General features: G+C 34.6%; 1 protein-coding gene across 3 annotated transcripts in view; it reads left to right on the top strand.

Moving 5' to 3' along the window:
- MAP4K5 (mitogen-activated protein kinase kinase kinase kinase 5) overlaps positions 1–16413 on the top strand; it is a 110487-nt gene that overhangs the window by 18106 nt on the left and 75968 nt on the right. For all 3 annotated transcript variants that reach the window (XM_042943183.1, XM_042943182.1, XM_042943181.1), the window contains exon 3: positions 5752–5809. In XM_042943183.1, coding sequence (XP_042799117.1) covers positions 5752–5809 — 58 coding nt within the window. The remainder of the gene's footprint in view (positions 1–5751; positions 5810–16413) is intronic.

The following is a 16413-nucleotide window of genomic DNA, read 5'->3' as shown; positions in this document are numbered from 1 at the left end:
TAGTATCTATTTTTTCTTTACTCTTTACTTCTGTCACTGCGTATATTTTGGCTTCTGCGTTGTATAGCTGAATTTTGAAACACCATCTTTATTTTATTTGGTTCTGCAGTTCATATCTTCCAAGGAGCTGATTCTTTCTGAGCGCCTCAGAATCTCTAAAAAACGAAAAAAACACAAAACAAGGTGTTCTTTATCCTTGTGTCTTTATTTTGGTTTTATTAAATTGAAACAACATATTTATGTTGATTTTAATCATAAAAATTGACTCCTAAATGTGTCTGAAAGTATATACTTAAAAAGATAGTTTTATATGTATTCTTTAAAAAGTAACTAATTGACTTAATTTTTACTACAGTTTCAGATTTAGAGATAACTGAACAGATAGTATGTAGACTTTCATCTACTCCCAGCTACCCACGTACCCACACAGTTTCTCCTTTTATTAGCATCTTACATCAGTGTGGTACATTTATTATAATTATTGAACCGGTGTTGATATACTATTATTATAGTCCATACTTTACATTAAGATTCACTTGCTGTGTTGTAGTTTTATGGGCTTTGACAGATACATAATGACCTGTATCTACCATTACAGCTTCACATGGAATAGTTTCACCACCCTAAAAACTCCCTGTGCTTTACCTGTTCCTCACTCTCTGCTCCAGCCCCTGGAAACCATTGTTCTTTTTTCTCTCTATAGTTTTATCTTGATGTTGATCCCCGTATTATTAGTTTATCTTTTCCAGAATGTCATGTAGTTGGAATCATATGGTATTAGACTGGCTTCTTTCACTTAGCAGTATACATTTAAGGTTCATATCTTTTCATGGCTTGATGGCTCATTTTTTTATCACTAAATGATATTCCATTGTATGAATGTACCATAATTTATTATTATCTGTTGAAGGACATCTAAATTGCTTCCAGTTTGGGCAATTATGAATAAAACCTGCTGTAAACATTCTTGTACAGATTTTTGTGTGGATTAAGTTTTTAACTTAATTGAGTAAATGTCAGAAGTGGAGATTGCTGGATCATATGGAAAGACTATGTTTAGCTTTGTAAGAAACTACTAAACTGTCAGTATATGTGTTCTTGAGAATCAACCTAATTAAAAGTCATGAAGGATATACGCTAAACTGTTAACAGTAGTTACCTCAGGGGGATGAAATGGGGAGGAGAGGGACTGCCATTTTATAATTGACTTTTTTAAAACAAAATATTACTTTGTAGTACTTTTTTACAAATAAAATTTTTCTCCAAAATACTTCATTTAATGCATCATAATAAAAATTGAAAATGAATCAACATAAAAGATAATTTAAAGCAGTATATTGTCAGTTTCGTAGCACTGTCTAGGTGTGGAGGATTTTAATATTTTATCCTTATTTTTTAAGTAAAGAGAGTAATAATCTTCCTACAGTCTTAATTGTCCATTCAACAACTTTTTAGAGCATCTGCCTATGGCACAGTTCTTTATAGCATCATGCCCACAGCTAAGAAGAGAGCATACTTCATCCAGCCTTGGGATATCAGGCAAGACTTCCTGGAGGAGGTGATACCTAAATTGCTTCATGAAGGAGAAATCTAAATGAAATAGGCTAATGTGGAGAAGGGCAGGGAAAGAGAATGTACCAAAATGAGGACAGTGTTTTTAAGTAAGAGACCAAGTCCTTTGCTTCTGGTTAATCTGATTAAAATCGGAATTAATTGTTTCACACTCACAGAGAAGCATATTAGATCTTTTCATGCTGTTGGCACTCGTTTGAGAGTCTGTAATTGTGAAGTATGGGCTCATATTTTCTTTTGGTTTCTAGTGACTGGCAGAGTGCATTGCCCTAATGCCTGTTTTGCTTGAAAAACTGGAGTAATGAATACCCTGACAATGTTTTGTTGCTGGAGATATGTCAGCATCTATCACTGTCACATGAGTTAAACATTTCATTCCTTACTTGAATTTTAGAACTTTGAATGGTTCAACTGCAATTTTTTTTTGTGAGTGTACATATATGTTACTTTCTTGTGCCATCTATGTCTCTTATACTTAAATCTTCTTTCCACTGTGTAAACTTTCACTATGTGTCCATAGATTTTTTCTGTTTTCTATAAGATTCCAGTGAAATTTAAAAAATTATCACTTAGATGTGGAAAGAGGGAAAACCAGGAAATGTATCAACATGCAGGGATGAAAGTGGATTATGTTTGCCAGATTATAATGCAGTAGCCTTACAAGAAGAATTAGTTGAGTCTTGTCAGTTGATATTTTTCCCAATCCTCTAAGATGGATTTTAAACATTTTGGAATGCTTTTTCCAGATTATTTAAAATAATTAATAATATTTTTCCTTGGATCAAATTCAAGTCTCAAATTATTTAAGACTTTCAGATATGTAAGAATTCACAATCTCTTATATTGGAAATTATTATAGGAAATAATTTAATGTAAAATATGATTCATTTATTTTCAACAAAAGTCACCCCTGAAGTCTATTAAATACTATGAAATTAATACTTTCCTCTTGTACCTGTTGGATTTAAAAAGTTCTCATCTATTGAAAGAAGCAGTGAAACCTTGACATCACAATATAGTTACTAGGTTCTAACTCCTTCTCTTGCCCCTGGCCAGCAGGCATAGCCTTGGGCAAGTTCCCCAACTTTACTGAGCTGTGTCTTTAATAGAATTAAGTAATGAATATGAGAGTTCCTCCAAAGTATAATTACAAATTACAAATATAATGCATCATTATCATGGAATTTGTCTTCTAATACACATTTAAAACCCACTGAACAAGATTCCCAAGAGGTCAATTATTACTACTTATTTTATAACTTCTGGCCATGTTTTCTGTACTGGAATCTTGCTGGCATGTGAAAAGTTGAGCAGTGGACAGCCTAAATCTATATGCACATAATTTTCTATAACCCATGGGAGGACTGAAATGCTGAAAGATCTTAGGAACTGGGACAAGACCTGACACTAACAGACAATTCTTTTGTTCAAGGGCAAGAAAGAGGAGAGGGTAGTTATGGTATGAGGCTTTTGGCTGACCTGTTCCCATTTCTCCAAATGCGTTTGCGTTTGGGGGAGAGGTAAATTATATGGGGGGAGTTAAAATGTCTGTTCACTCTTTGCCAAACCCCTCCTTACACTATTTACCATGAGAGATGAGGAAAATATGAACTTCTTGTCACAAAATATTTGAGACTTCTGCTGTAGAAAATCCTTTTTTTACTTCTTCCTTTCTGTTTGTGATTTTCCTTCTGTACCCCTCTCCCCCATTCTATTATTTTTCTCATCTTCTATATGTCATATCTAAAAGTATTCCTTTGAAGGCTATATTCCCTACATTCTTCTTTTCCTTTCCCTTTTTTCCTCTTTCCTCTTATAATGTGATTTATTTAATCCAGCAAATTGGTATAATTTTACGTTCCTGTTTTATAATATGCCCCTTCCTTATTTTTAATGCTAAGTATGAAAATGTACATATGAATCTAACATAGTAAGTGAAAGGTGTCATAAATTATTAAAGTGCATTTCCACATATGGTATGCCACAGGGTGTAGTGAAAATGAGCACTCATATTCACAGTGACGACATAATGGTACGATGCTTTTGGACTATTTTGACAGTATGTGTTGATAGCCTTAAATGGCCTTTTTTTTTTTTTTTAACATGTATTTATTTTTGAGAGAGAGAGAGAGAGAGAGAGAGAGAGAGCACAAGTGGGGGAGGGGCAGAGAGAGAATGAGACACAGAATCCGAAGCAGGCTTCAGGCTCTGAGCTGTCAGCATAGAGCCCAACACGGGGCTCAAACCCACAGACCACGAGATCATGACCTGAGCCAAAGTCGGACGCCCAACTGACCGAACCACCCCAGAGCCCCTGGCCTTAAATGCTTATGTTCATACCCTTAGACCTAGTTAATTTCCATCCCTAGAATCCATTTGAAAAAAATAACCTTAAATAATGAAAAGACTACGTGTGGCGTTCTTAATGTCTAGCAATAAGGGAGAATGATTATATAGACTATTATGTGGCCGTTTAAAGTAATGTATAGCATGGAGAAAGATATTTTAAAGACAGAATACAAATTTGTACCTACAATAGAACTTGACAGATACAGATTTCACATCCAAGGTTTGTGAGAGTATAAATTCATATATTATAAAAACAATATATGGCAATATATTCATTTAAAATCCACATACCTTTTGGGAAGCCTGCGTGGCTCAGTCGGTTAAGCGTCCGACTTCGGCTCAGGTCATGATCTCACGGTTCGTTGGTTCGAGCCCTGCATCGGGCTCTGTGTTGACAGCATGGAGCCTGGAGCCTGCTTCGGATTCTGTGTCTCCCTCCCTCTCTCTCTCTCTCTCTCTGCCCTTCCCCCTTTCGCTCTCTCGCGCGCTCTCTCTCTCTCTCTCTCAAAAGTAAATAAATGTTAAAATCCACATACCTTTGACCGAACAATTACACTTGTAGGTTGCCTCAATGATAAATTCTGATATGTGCCAAAATATTTGCACACTAATCATTGCAGCACTACTTATAATAAGTCTGGCATGACATTTTGTTAAGTAGTGAATGGTTTGTTTTCTAGCAATTTATCTAAAGGAAATAAGGCTGTGGATAGATACAAAGCTAAGATATATTAATCTCTCTAGTTATAACTACAGAATAATGTTAAAATTCTCCATGTTCAGATGGAGATTAGTGAAATACAGTCTTTATCCCGTCAGTAGAAAATTATGCAGCATTACAAATCACATTGTAGAAAACTGTGATGGCATCATCTTCTACAGCACATACACATGCATCTACACGGGGCAAAAAAGGAAGCACACTATCTATATGTTAACTTTTTTCTCCTGGGTAGTAAGATATGGATGACTTGCTTTTCTAGATTTTCCCATAATGATCTATTATTATACTTACAAAATATATAAAAACAATGAGTATTTTTTAATTAACAAAAATATTATTTCTAGTATAAAGAAAACACAGTAGCCATTTTGGGGGCACCTGAGTGGCTCATTTGGTTAAGCATCCAACTCTTGGTTTCCGCTCAGGTCATGATCTCAGTTGGTGACTTTGCTCCACATCAGACTCCACACTGACAGCATGGAACCTACTTGGGATGGTCTCTCTCCCTTTCTCTCTGCCCCTCCCCAGCTCATGCGTGCACATCCTTTTTTTCTCTCTCAAAATAAATAAATAAAACTTTATTTATTTTTTATTTTTTTATTTTTTTCAATGTTTTTTATTTATTTTTGGAACAGAGAGAGACAGAGCATGAACGGGGGAGGGGCAGAGAGAGAGGGAGACACAGAATCGGAAACAGGCTCCAGGCTCCGAGCCATCAGCCCAGAGCCTGACGCGGGGCTCGAACTCACAGACCGCAAGATCATGACCTGGCTGAAGTCGGACGCTTAACCGACTGCGCCACCCAGGCGCCCCTAAATAAAACTTTAAAAAAAGAGAGAAAAGACAATAGCCATTTTTGAGTGGTGGGACTAAAGGTCACTAACTGTGTGCGTGTGTGTGTGCGTGTGTGTGTGTGTGTGTGTGTGTGTGTGTGTATCTTTTCTATATTTTTCTTTGATGCAAAAATGAATATACTCATTTTATTGGAAATAAAGATTTTGTTTTTTAGTTCTGTTAAAAGCATGGTTGTTAAGCAATTAGTGAACATAGTGTCACATACTTTTATATAATTAACAAACTTAAAAACATTTTTATTTTCATTTTAGGCTAGAAATATTCATACAGGAGAGTTGGCTGCAGTAAAAATTATCAAATTGGAGCCTGGTATGTATTAAAACTCTTAAGACAATTTTTGAACACTTTTCTAGTGTAGTTTATAAATAAATATAAAAAACATTTTTTATATTTTTTTCCTTATTTCCCTTCTTCCAAGAATGAAATCTTTATGTTGCCAGGGCAGTAGAATATCTCCAATATGATTACATTAAATCTCATTGGAGGTTGTTAGTTAAAGATGAGTTTGATGTGAAGTTTGTTGTGAAATAAAATTTGAAACGTGTACATTCAAAAATTGGAAGACATATTGACATTGTTAAAGTAATTTTTTAAGGTTGTGAAATATTTGAACTTCAGTTTTAGCTCTTATGAGAGTTTAATTAAGAAAGTATTCATTGATGGGGTGAGATATTTGACGATATTTAGGATAATGGTATTTTATATGTCAGCTATACCTTGGCTGGTTGATTTAGGTTTAATAATTCTGGTGTTAGCCTAATGCTTTTCTTTTTTCTTTCTTTTTTTTTTTTTTCCAACACTTCTGTGTATCAGAAGGCTGTTTGCTTTAAAACATACTGAATAGGGGTGCTTGGCTGGCTTAGTTGGTAGAGTAGGTGACCCTTGATCTCGGAGTTGTCAGTTCAAGCCCCACATTGGGTGTAGAGATTAACTTTAAAAAATTTAAAAATAAAAAAACAGACTGAGTAATTTGCTTTGAAAACAAAACTTTGTAAAACGTGAAATAATTTTGTTATTTTGATAACCTAAGAGTTTCTAATGAGAGAAGTAGTAGTTTTTTTTTCTTAAGTTCATTTACTTATTTTGAGGGAGACAGAGACAGCATGAGCAGAATAAGAGCAGAGAGGGAGGGAGAGAGAGAATCCCAAGCAGCTCTGCAGTGACAGTCTGACATGGGGCTTGAACTCACGAAACCTGAGATCATGATCTCAGCTGAAACTGAGAGTCAGACGCTTAACTGGCTGAGCCACCCAGGCACCCCTCCAGTTTTTTTATTGTGGTAAAATATACATAACAGAAAATTTAGCATCAAAACCATTTTTAAGTGTACTGAAATGTACAGTGTTATAAAATATGACATTCATGATGTTGTGTTACCATCACCACCATCCATCTTCAGGACTCTTTTCATCTTGTAAAACTTAAACTTTATACCCATTATATAATAACTTCCCATTCCCCTCCTCCTCCTGGCCTCTGGCAACCACCATTTTATGTCTTGGTGATTTACCTACTCCGAATGCTTCATGTAAATGGAATCATACAGTATTGGTGTGTTTGTGACTGGCCTATTTCACTTACTATAGTGTCAAGGCTCAGGACTAATCCAGTTGTCACATATGTCTAAATTTCCTTCCTTTTCAGGACTAAACATTTCCATTGAATGTATATACCACATTTTATTTATCCAATCATCTATTGATGGATACTTGGGTTGTTTCCACATTTTAGCTGTTGTGAGTAATGCTCCTGTATGAGCACGAGCATATAAATATTTCTTCCATACATGCTTTTTTTCTTTTGAGTGTATACCCAGAAGTGGAATTGCTTGATCATGTGGTAATTCTATTTTTAATTTTTTGAGGGACCACCGTGTTGTTTTCTGCAGTGGCTGTTCAATTTTGCATTCCTGTCAACAATGTTCAAGTGTTCCAATTTCTCTACATCCTTACCAACACTTGTTATTTTTATGTTTTGTTTTGTTTGTTATAGCAGTCATCCAAATGGGTATGGGGGTACCTCATTGTAGCTTTTGTTTGCATTTCTGTAGTGATTGGTGATGCTGAGCATCTTTTCATTTGCTTATTTGTATGTCGTTTTTGGAGAAATGTCTATTTAAGTCCTTGCCCATGTTTGAATTGGGTTGTCTCTTTGTTGTTGAGTTTTTGGAGTTCTTTGTGTAATCTGGATATTAACCCCATGTCAGGTAAATGATATGAAAATATTTTCTCCCATTCTGTGGGTTGCCTTTTCACTGTGTTGATCGTGTCTTTTGGTACATAAAATTTTAAAATTTTTGTGAAGTCCAGTTTGTCTATTTTTTCGTTTGTCGTCTGTGCCTTTGGTCATGCCCAAATAATCATTGCCAAATCTAGTGTCAGTAAGCTTTGCTTTATGTTTTATTCTAAGAGCTTTATAGTTTTAAGTCTTACTAAGTCTTTGATCATTTTGTGTTAATTTTGGTATTTGGTATTGGGTGAGGGTTCAGCTTTGATTTTTTTGCTTGTGGATATCCATTTTCCCGGCACCATTTGTTGACAAGATTGCCCTTTCCCCATTGAATGGTCTTAGCAACCTTGTAAAAAATCTTTTTGGTTGAAGGTCAAAATATCTTTGATCATATATGCAAGGGCTTACTTCTGGATTATTCTATTCTGTTGGTCCATATGTCTGTCTTTATGCCAGTATCACAGTATTTTGAGTACCATAGCTTTGTAGTAAGTTTTGAAATCGGGAAGTGTGAATCATCCAATTTTGATCTTTTTCAAGATTGTTTTGGCTATCTGGGGTCCCTTGAGATTTCATATAAATTTTAGGATAGGTTTTTCTAATTCTACAAAAAATGTCTTTGGGATGAAGAGTAGTAATTTTTGACCGGGTAGGTGAATATTTGGTGATCTGTTCATTTGCTGCTTCATAAACTTAAACATGTAGAATAATTGTGTGACTGTAATTACATCAGTTTCTTAATTTGAGCATATAAAATGTTTCTGCATTTCAAATACAATATCTTGATCATTAAGTGTATGATTCATAAGAGAGATATTACTGAGGGTAGCATATGCTGCAATGCTTTGAAAATAAGCTTTCAAATAAGGCACAGTATCCTTTTTTCCCCCTGGGTATTAGAAATTGTTGTGATATTCTTTGAGAGTTCTGCTACTAAGTTTTATCTAATAAGTAATAAATGATTTCCAGGGATGTCACTAACACAAATAGAAGAGAATAGAACAGAACTTGGCAAGTATTTGCCTCTTCTGGAGGAGTCACTTGAATAAATATTCCAGTTATGTTCAGGGGACGGTGATAGTCCAAATAATGAATGAGTTGAGTTCTTGGAGGAAATAAAGATGTTCCTTCCTTCTCTGCCCTAAGTGAGGGCTTGTTTTAGCACAGTTTACTTGAGTTGAGAATATAGCTTCTTTTTTTTAAATTTTTTTTAATGTTTATTTATTTTTGAGAGACAGCATGAATGGGAGAGGAGTAGAGAGAGAGGGAGACACAGAATCTGAAGCAGGCTCCAGGCTCTGAGTTGTCAGCACAGAGGCTGAAGCAGGGCTTAAACCCACGGACTGTGAGATCATGACCTGAGCTGAAGCCAGACACTCAACCAACTTACTTCTGAGTATTGTTCATGTAATGAATTAATGAATGTGTTTTTTAAAATGCTACTATACGGAGTTCTCAATAAGCCATAAAAAAGAAACATATATCATCATATGATGTTATTTAACACACGGGGATTAATTGTTGGAACCATAAATTAATGAAAGGTAGGAAGTTCTCATTCCTTTGTTTGAAAAGCTGCTGACCTTATGTCAGAGTTCATTCATATGTAAGATTGACTAATGTTTAAATTCTTTCCCCAAGAAGAATAATATAGAAGTTCAATAAATGTTTGATAATGTGATTTTAGTACTTGATCATTTTCATATTTTTTTTTGCCTATAGTTATGTTTTACTGAATTCTACCAAATTGTCTTTTATTATCGATTTTTAAATGCCATTTGCACTTTGAGAATAGTGACTCTTCATATGTTTTTCCGGTTTTCTCCAGTTTGTCTTCTCTCTTCATACTCTGCTCTTGTGATACTTTCCTTTTCTGTGTGGAAGTGGTTTTTTTTCCTCCTAGATAAATTTGTCAGTCCTCCTTTCTCTATTCCCCTCTTCCTCCGTAGGCCTTTTCTACTAGACAGTTCTAAAACTACTTAACTGTAATTTCCTCTAGTTTTTTCCTTTCTTTTCTTCCAACGTTTATATATTTGCCCCATCAGGAACAATTTCGTTCTAAGGGGTGAAGGAGAGCCCTAGCTAGGTTTGTTCTTTTTCAAGTGGCTGGACAGTTTCCCAAAGCTGTTTATTACAGACTCTTGTCCTTTATTTGCAGGTTTGAAATGCCTTGATTGTCATAAACTAAATTTCCAAGTAACCATGGGTTTTGTTTTCTGTTCCAGTGATTGTTTTTTTCCTCCTATTCCTTGTTCACTACTACCCTGTTTTTGATGACTCTTACTTTTCACTGCATTTTATAATCTTCATTGCTTTTGTTTTTCAGTTATTTCCTTTCTGTTTACATAATATTTTTTCAGGAGACCTTAAATCATTTCTATCGAAGAGAAAAATGCTTGTGAGATTAATTTAGCATTTAATTTGGCATTTTGACAAAAGGAAGAATTTTTAAAATTCAGGTCTTCAGGAAAGTATTATAACTTGCCACATAATTCATATTTATGATATTTCTTACTGTTATGAATGACATTTTCCCCCACTTACACTTTCTAGTTAGTTACTGTTGATACTTAAGTAAGCCATTGATTTTACTGGACTTATTTATTTTTTCTCTGGCAGACAGTTTTTCATACTTTTTGTGATAAAATTGTTATTTTTAGTGCTCTTTGAAACGTTGAGCTTGCCAGCTTCCTGTTTTGTTTATATTTGTGTGGCATATAACAAATGGGTAGAGCTACTACTATACTTGGGCCTATCGTTTTTGCTTTAATCCCTTCTGAAACTTCATTGGTTTTTAGATGTTTCTCTTAATTATATTGAGTTTTATTTTATAAACCCTAGATTATCTAAATCTTTTCTCCTTTTAATAGATGAGTCTATCACTATTATTGTTCAGTGAGATGTTTGATCTTCTAATGTGGTTTTTGTTTTTTAATGTTTTTTGAAGCTTTAAAAATATTATGGCTAGAGGTCTCTTTTATTTTTACTGCTGATAATTTGAAAGGTACAAAGTCTAGTTTTAACAGAGGATGGCTGGGGCACCTGGGTGGTTCAGTCAGTTAATCATCTGATTTCAGCTCAAGTCATGCATGATCTCATGGTTAGTGAGTTCGAGCCCCACCCCCTTCGAGCTCTGTGCTGACAGCTCAGAGCCTGAAGCCTGTTTAGGATTCTGTATCTCCCTCTCTTTCTCTACCCTTCCCCCACTAGCACTCTGCCTGTCTCTTTCTCTCTCAAAAATAAACAAACATTAAAAAAAAAAACAACCCTCTTTAACAGAGGATGGCTTGTAAGATTTTGAATAACGTGCTTAAATGTGTGTTTTTGGTTTATTAAGAACTGAAAGTCATTGACTTCAAGGTTTACAGATGTTGAATTTTACATATTTATATCCTCCTGCCTGTTCAATCTCCCAATTTTCAGATATTTGTTAGTGTATTTAGAGTTTTTAGCCTGAGAATTTTTTTTTATTGTACTGGAGCATGAGTGTGCATTAGTCTGCATATCTTTTAAGAATTATAACATACCAATTATTTGGACTTAGTTTTATATTTAAGTGGATTTGGTGCCCGCTGTATATTCAGTGGATTCAGCACCCGCTATTGGTCTTTTTATGCCATGTCGTTGCCATTCTTATTGGCTTATTTTGTACCAGATATTAATAGAATGGATCATATCATGATATACATTTTTCTTTACGTATTAGGGATAGTATAATTTGAATTCACAAATTGATTGTTCAACCCAAATATGCTCTTCCCTCAGTCTTCCCCATTTTGATAAGCTGTTAGCTAAGCCAAAAATCTAGCCATTGTCCTTGATTTCTCTCTTTTATTTGTATTCCATTCAGTCTGTTAGCAGGTTTCTTCAACTCTGCCTCTAAAACATATCCTACATCTGTCTACTTCTCTTTATCATCTTCTCTACCCTCCTGGTCTCCCTGTTTCCTCTCCCACACCTCCCATCTGCCACCATCTAGTTTCCACAAGGCCACCGGAGTGATAGTGATCCTTTAAACACAAATCAGATCATAGTGCTCTCCTGCTTAAAACCTCGCTGAAGCTTTCAAATCCACTTAAAATAATATTCACATTTTTAACGTTGCTTATAAAACCCTAATGATTTGCCTTGTCTACTCTGAGCTCATCATGTATCTTTTTCCTTTCTCTACTCTGCTTCCATTTTCTTTTTATTTAAACAGTCCAAAATTAAACTAAATCCTACCTGAAGTGCTATGTTTCATGATCTTTTGAGGAGAAGGCTTCTGGTCATTTACATCTCATCTTAAAAGTCATGTCGTCAGAGGGACCAATTTCTGACTACCTAATCTAAAGGTAGCCCTTGTTATTTTAGTTCTCCGCATAGGACATGTGAGTGCCTGATGCTTTCCATATATATATATATATGTATTTGTGTAATAAATATAAATAAATATGTAGTAGTTTCTCTTGATTGTTTTATTTCAGCATCTGAAACAGTATAATATAGCGCATTATATATATCAGTATATATATATATATATATATTATATGTATATATACTGATATATATCAGTAAATAGTCTTTGTAGAAATGAATATTATAAATGTCTTTCTTCTGCCTTTGAATAAGAATGGCCAATTGACTAGACTGATCAGAGTTGTCTGATACAATTTGAGCTTGCTATAAGAAGAAAGTCTAAGCTATTCCAGTGTTCTCCATGAGACCAACTGTTGTGTAGACTTACAGTGTAAAAAAAAAAAAAAAAAATGACCAGTTGACTAGATACAGAACTATTTATATCCCACATTCTTCTTCTACCCTCAAAAGTCTATAGACATTTTCTCTGTGTATGTTAGGGAAAACTGTAAGGCCATCTTGGTACTTATCCTCTGTAGGTCTTGCCTGATTGTTTGTGGCACTAATACTGCTTATCTTCTATAAGCTGTGATGTTCAGTTTTAGTATATGTGCTGCTGAAGCGAGCACTAAGCTGTGATGTTCAGAAAATAAGGACTTAATATTTATTATATCTTCAGAGATCAATTTATGATTAATAGTAATTTTAGTAAATTTAGTAAATAACAACTATAAGTTTTTCTTATACTTTAAATATGCACTTTTCATTTTAGTAAATAGTTTCATTTGTTTTCATCATCTGTGCTTTAGAATTTTAGGAATTAATCTGTTTGTGACTGAGATTTTATTCATGGGGGTTGTTTCATTATATTTTATTTGTGAATTGTTTTCTTTTGTATTTTGCTTCTTTTTAAAAAATGTTTTCATGTTGAGCACAGATTTGTGCATCCTTTTTTTTTTCAAGCATTTTTAGTAAAGCCAAAGTAGATGATGTCTTTCACATTTTTGGAACAGACTTAAGGGAATGATTAGGTAAAAAATATGATGGTATGCTAATGAATTTTCCCAGCATTCAGTTCAGATACGTCAAATAATTCTGGAGACAGCTGTATTTCAGAAATGAATTCTTCACTGAGCAGCTTTTTAAAAAAATTGCACTAAAGCCAGTATAATACAAAAGTGCTTCCTTGTATTGATATAACAGATGAGCTGGTTTAGAATTGTATTTAGACATGAAAAGATAATTATTTGCCAGTATGACTTAGAAAAACTTACGTCTGTCTGGTAAAACATAAACAAGACTTTTTTTCTTAAGTAAATGATATTCCAGCTGTAAACTTAATAATACTTTTTACCCCAGGTGAAAATAGATTATTGAAGTTTATACTAATAGTAGAGTTCTGAATTTTATTACAGATTTACTGGCTTTCCTGGCACAATTTAATTTTGTAATATTATATTTAAAATTTTACTGAAACAGATTGCTTTTGTAACTCTTTCTAATACTCATAAAAATTCTAAAGTGAAACTTAGAGTTAAAAATAATAATAGATTAGCACAGAAAAAAAATTTTTTTTAATTAGCCACAAAATTAGTAGAAAAAGAAAATGTCAGCATTCCTTCCTATGTCTCTATATTTTTGTTGCCCCTTGTGTACACAGGCAAATGATTATTTTTAAGAATGATTAAATCATTTCTATATATCATTAGAAATGTATTAAATATTTATTTAATATTTATTATTAAATAGTAGATACTTATTAAATATGGGCACCATCTTACAAATGGTGACATTCAAATAAAGTTAGAGTTACTCGTGATTAGTATTGAAAATAAACAATACTGATGATACCATTTTGAGTTTTAGTTTCATTTTCCATCTCTTTGTTCAGACATAAGGACTGCCCTAGAAAAGCAGGCAGATATTATGATGATGCATGTTACCATGTTTTCCTGTCTGTGTCTGAATTTCAGCCTTCCCGCTAACTCATTTTACAGATGCACGTTTTGCTCAACAAGTCTGTAGCTAGTGGCAGCCGACAGCCAGAACAGAAGCAAGATTCCTGGGAAAGCTGGTCATCAGAATCCTATTTTCCCTTCCCCTCATTCTCTTCTCACATTACCTCTCATTTCTGGTGAAACTAAATAGTAGTATTTTAAAGTTATGCACATTATAGTTTGTTAAAAAACTTGAACAACTCAGTAGCAAAAACAATCCCAAATGATCTGATTTAAAAATGGGCAAAGGCTATGAATAGACATTTTTCCAAAGAATACATACAGATGGCCAACAGACACATGAAAACAGGTTCAGCATCACTAATCATCAGGGAAATGCAAATCAAAATCACAATGAGATATCACCTCACACCTGTTAGAATGACTCTTCTCAAAAAGATAAGAAGTATTGGTGAGGATGTGGGGAAAAGAGAACCTTGTGCACTGTTGGTAGAAATTAAACTGGTACAGGCACTCTGGAAAACAGTGTTGAGTTTCCTCAGAAAGTTAAAAATAGAAACCATCATATGATATAGCAGTTCCACTTCTGGATATTCATCCGAAGAAAATGAAGACACTAATTCAAAAAGATACATGCACCTCCATGCTCATTACGGCAGTTTTTACAGTAGCCAAGATGTATATGGAAATAGCCTAAGTATGCGTCCATAGATGAATGGGTAAAGAAGGGGTGTGTGTGTGTGTGTGTGTGTGTGTGAGAGAGAGAGAGAGAGAGAGAGAGAGAGAGAGAGAGAGAGAGAGAAAAGAATGAAGTCTTGCCATTTGAGACAACATGGATGGACCTAGAGGGTGTTAAGCTAAGTGCAATAAGTCAGAGAAAGACAAATGCCTTATGGTCTCACAGGTGAAATCGAAATGAAAACAAAAACCAAGTTCATAGATACAGAGAACAAATTGGTGGCTGCCAGAGATGGGGGGGTAGGGGTGGGGATAGGTGAAATTGGTAAAGGGAGCCAAAAGGTACAAAATTCCAGTTATAAAATAAGTCATGAGATGTAACGTACAGCATGGTGACTGTAGTTAGTAATACTATAATAATGTTGTATGTCAGTCACACTTCAATTAAAACAAAGCAAAACTGTGAGCCTTGCTTACAACGATGGGATGTAATAAAATCATTGCCCAAGGTGATTAACGCATAATAATTGTTTATGTGCTTGTTTTTTAAAATGCTGAATTGGAAATGTTCATGAAACAATTCAGTATTTTAAAATAAAATGACAAATGTATTTCATAATTTAGTCAGTTTTCAAAATGAATAGGAATCTTTATCCTTTTTTTAAGTTTAGTTTTGAGAGAGAGAATGCTAGCAGGGAGGGGCAGAGAGAGAGAGGGAGACACAGAATCCAAAGAAAGCCGGCTCCAGCACAGAGCTGTCAGCACAGAGCCCGCTGTGGGGCTTCATCCCATGAACCGTGAGATCATGACCTGAGCTGAAGTCAGATGCTTAACTGACTGAGCCACCCAGACGCCCCAGAATCTTTATCTTTGAATAAATGTTTACCATTTTACTCAGTTTTTAAATAATACTTCATCTTGTTTCCTGTAAGTATAAGCAGAGCAAGTAAATTTTTAAAAAATCAAAAAGTATATAAAGATTTAAACAACCGTCTTAGTTTGCCTTGTCAGTGTTCTCTTTTTAAATTTTGTTTAAGTTTATTCATTTTTGAGAGAGAGACAGAACATGAGCAGGAGAAGGGCAGAGAGCCAGAGCAGGCTCCCGGCTCCGAGCTGTCAGCACAGAGCCCGACGTGGGGCTCGAACTCATGAACCGTGAGATCATGGCCTGAACTGAAGTAGGACGCTTAACTGACTGAGCCACCCAGGTGTCCCTGCCTTGTTAATGTTCTTGAAAGAAATCCCAAAGTAGGAGCTTTGGCCAAATAGGACACATGTCAGCTATTCTGGTTAAGTGGTATGTCTTTGCTTTTTAGTATTTAACTTCTGTTTTAAAATCTAAGAATTTTGATTTTTCAAAATTATCTGTGAAATTAAATATTAAGTTAATATTACTTAATAAGTATCTTGTCTTCCCTCTTTGGAAAGTTCAAGTCTGAATTGGTAGAAAAGTTAAGTTGAGGTCCCAAATGCTACCAGTTTTTTTTGGTGGGGGGAGGGAAGCTTTAAATAATAGATACAGAAAGCTAATAAAGGCTAAATAGACATTTTTTGCCATTTTATAGGTAGAATTCACTTTGTAATGCTAGGGTACTCAATTTCAATTAGATCCCAGTTTGCTTCTTGAACACAAGATGATGTTGAAATGAAGATACTTTTTGTTACTATGTAATTTGAAAGGTGAACGAACTTCAGTGGCTGATTCCAAAT

This window comes from Panthera leo, chromosome B3 (assembly GCF_018350215.1).
Source record: "Panthera leo isolate Ple1 chromosome B3, P.leo_Ple1_pat1.1, whole genome shotgun sequence".
Lineage (NCBI taxonomy): Eukaryota > Metazoa > Chordata > Mammalia > Carnivora > Felidae > Panthera > Panthera leo.
Note: the sequence above shows the minus strand (reverse complement) of the source record. Positions and strands in the feature narration are given on the sequence as shown.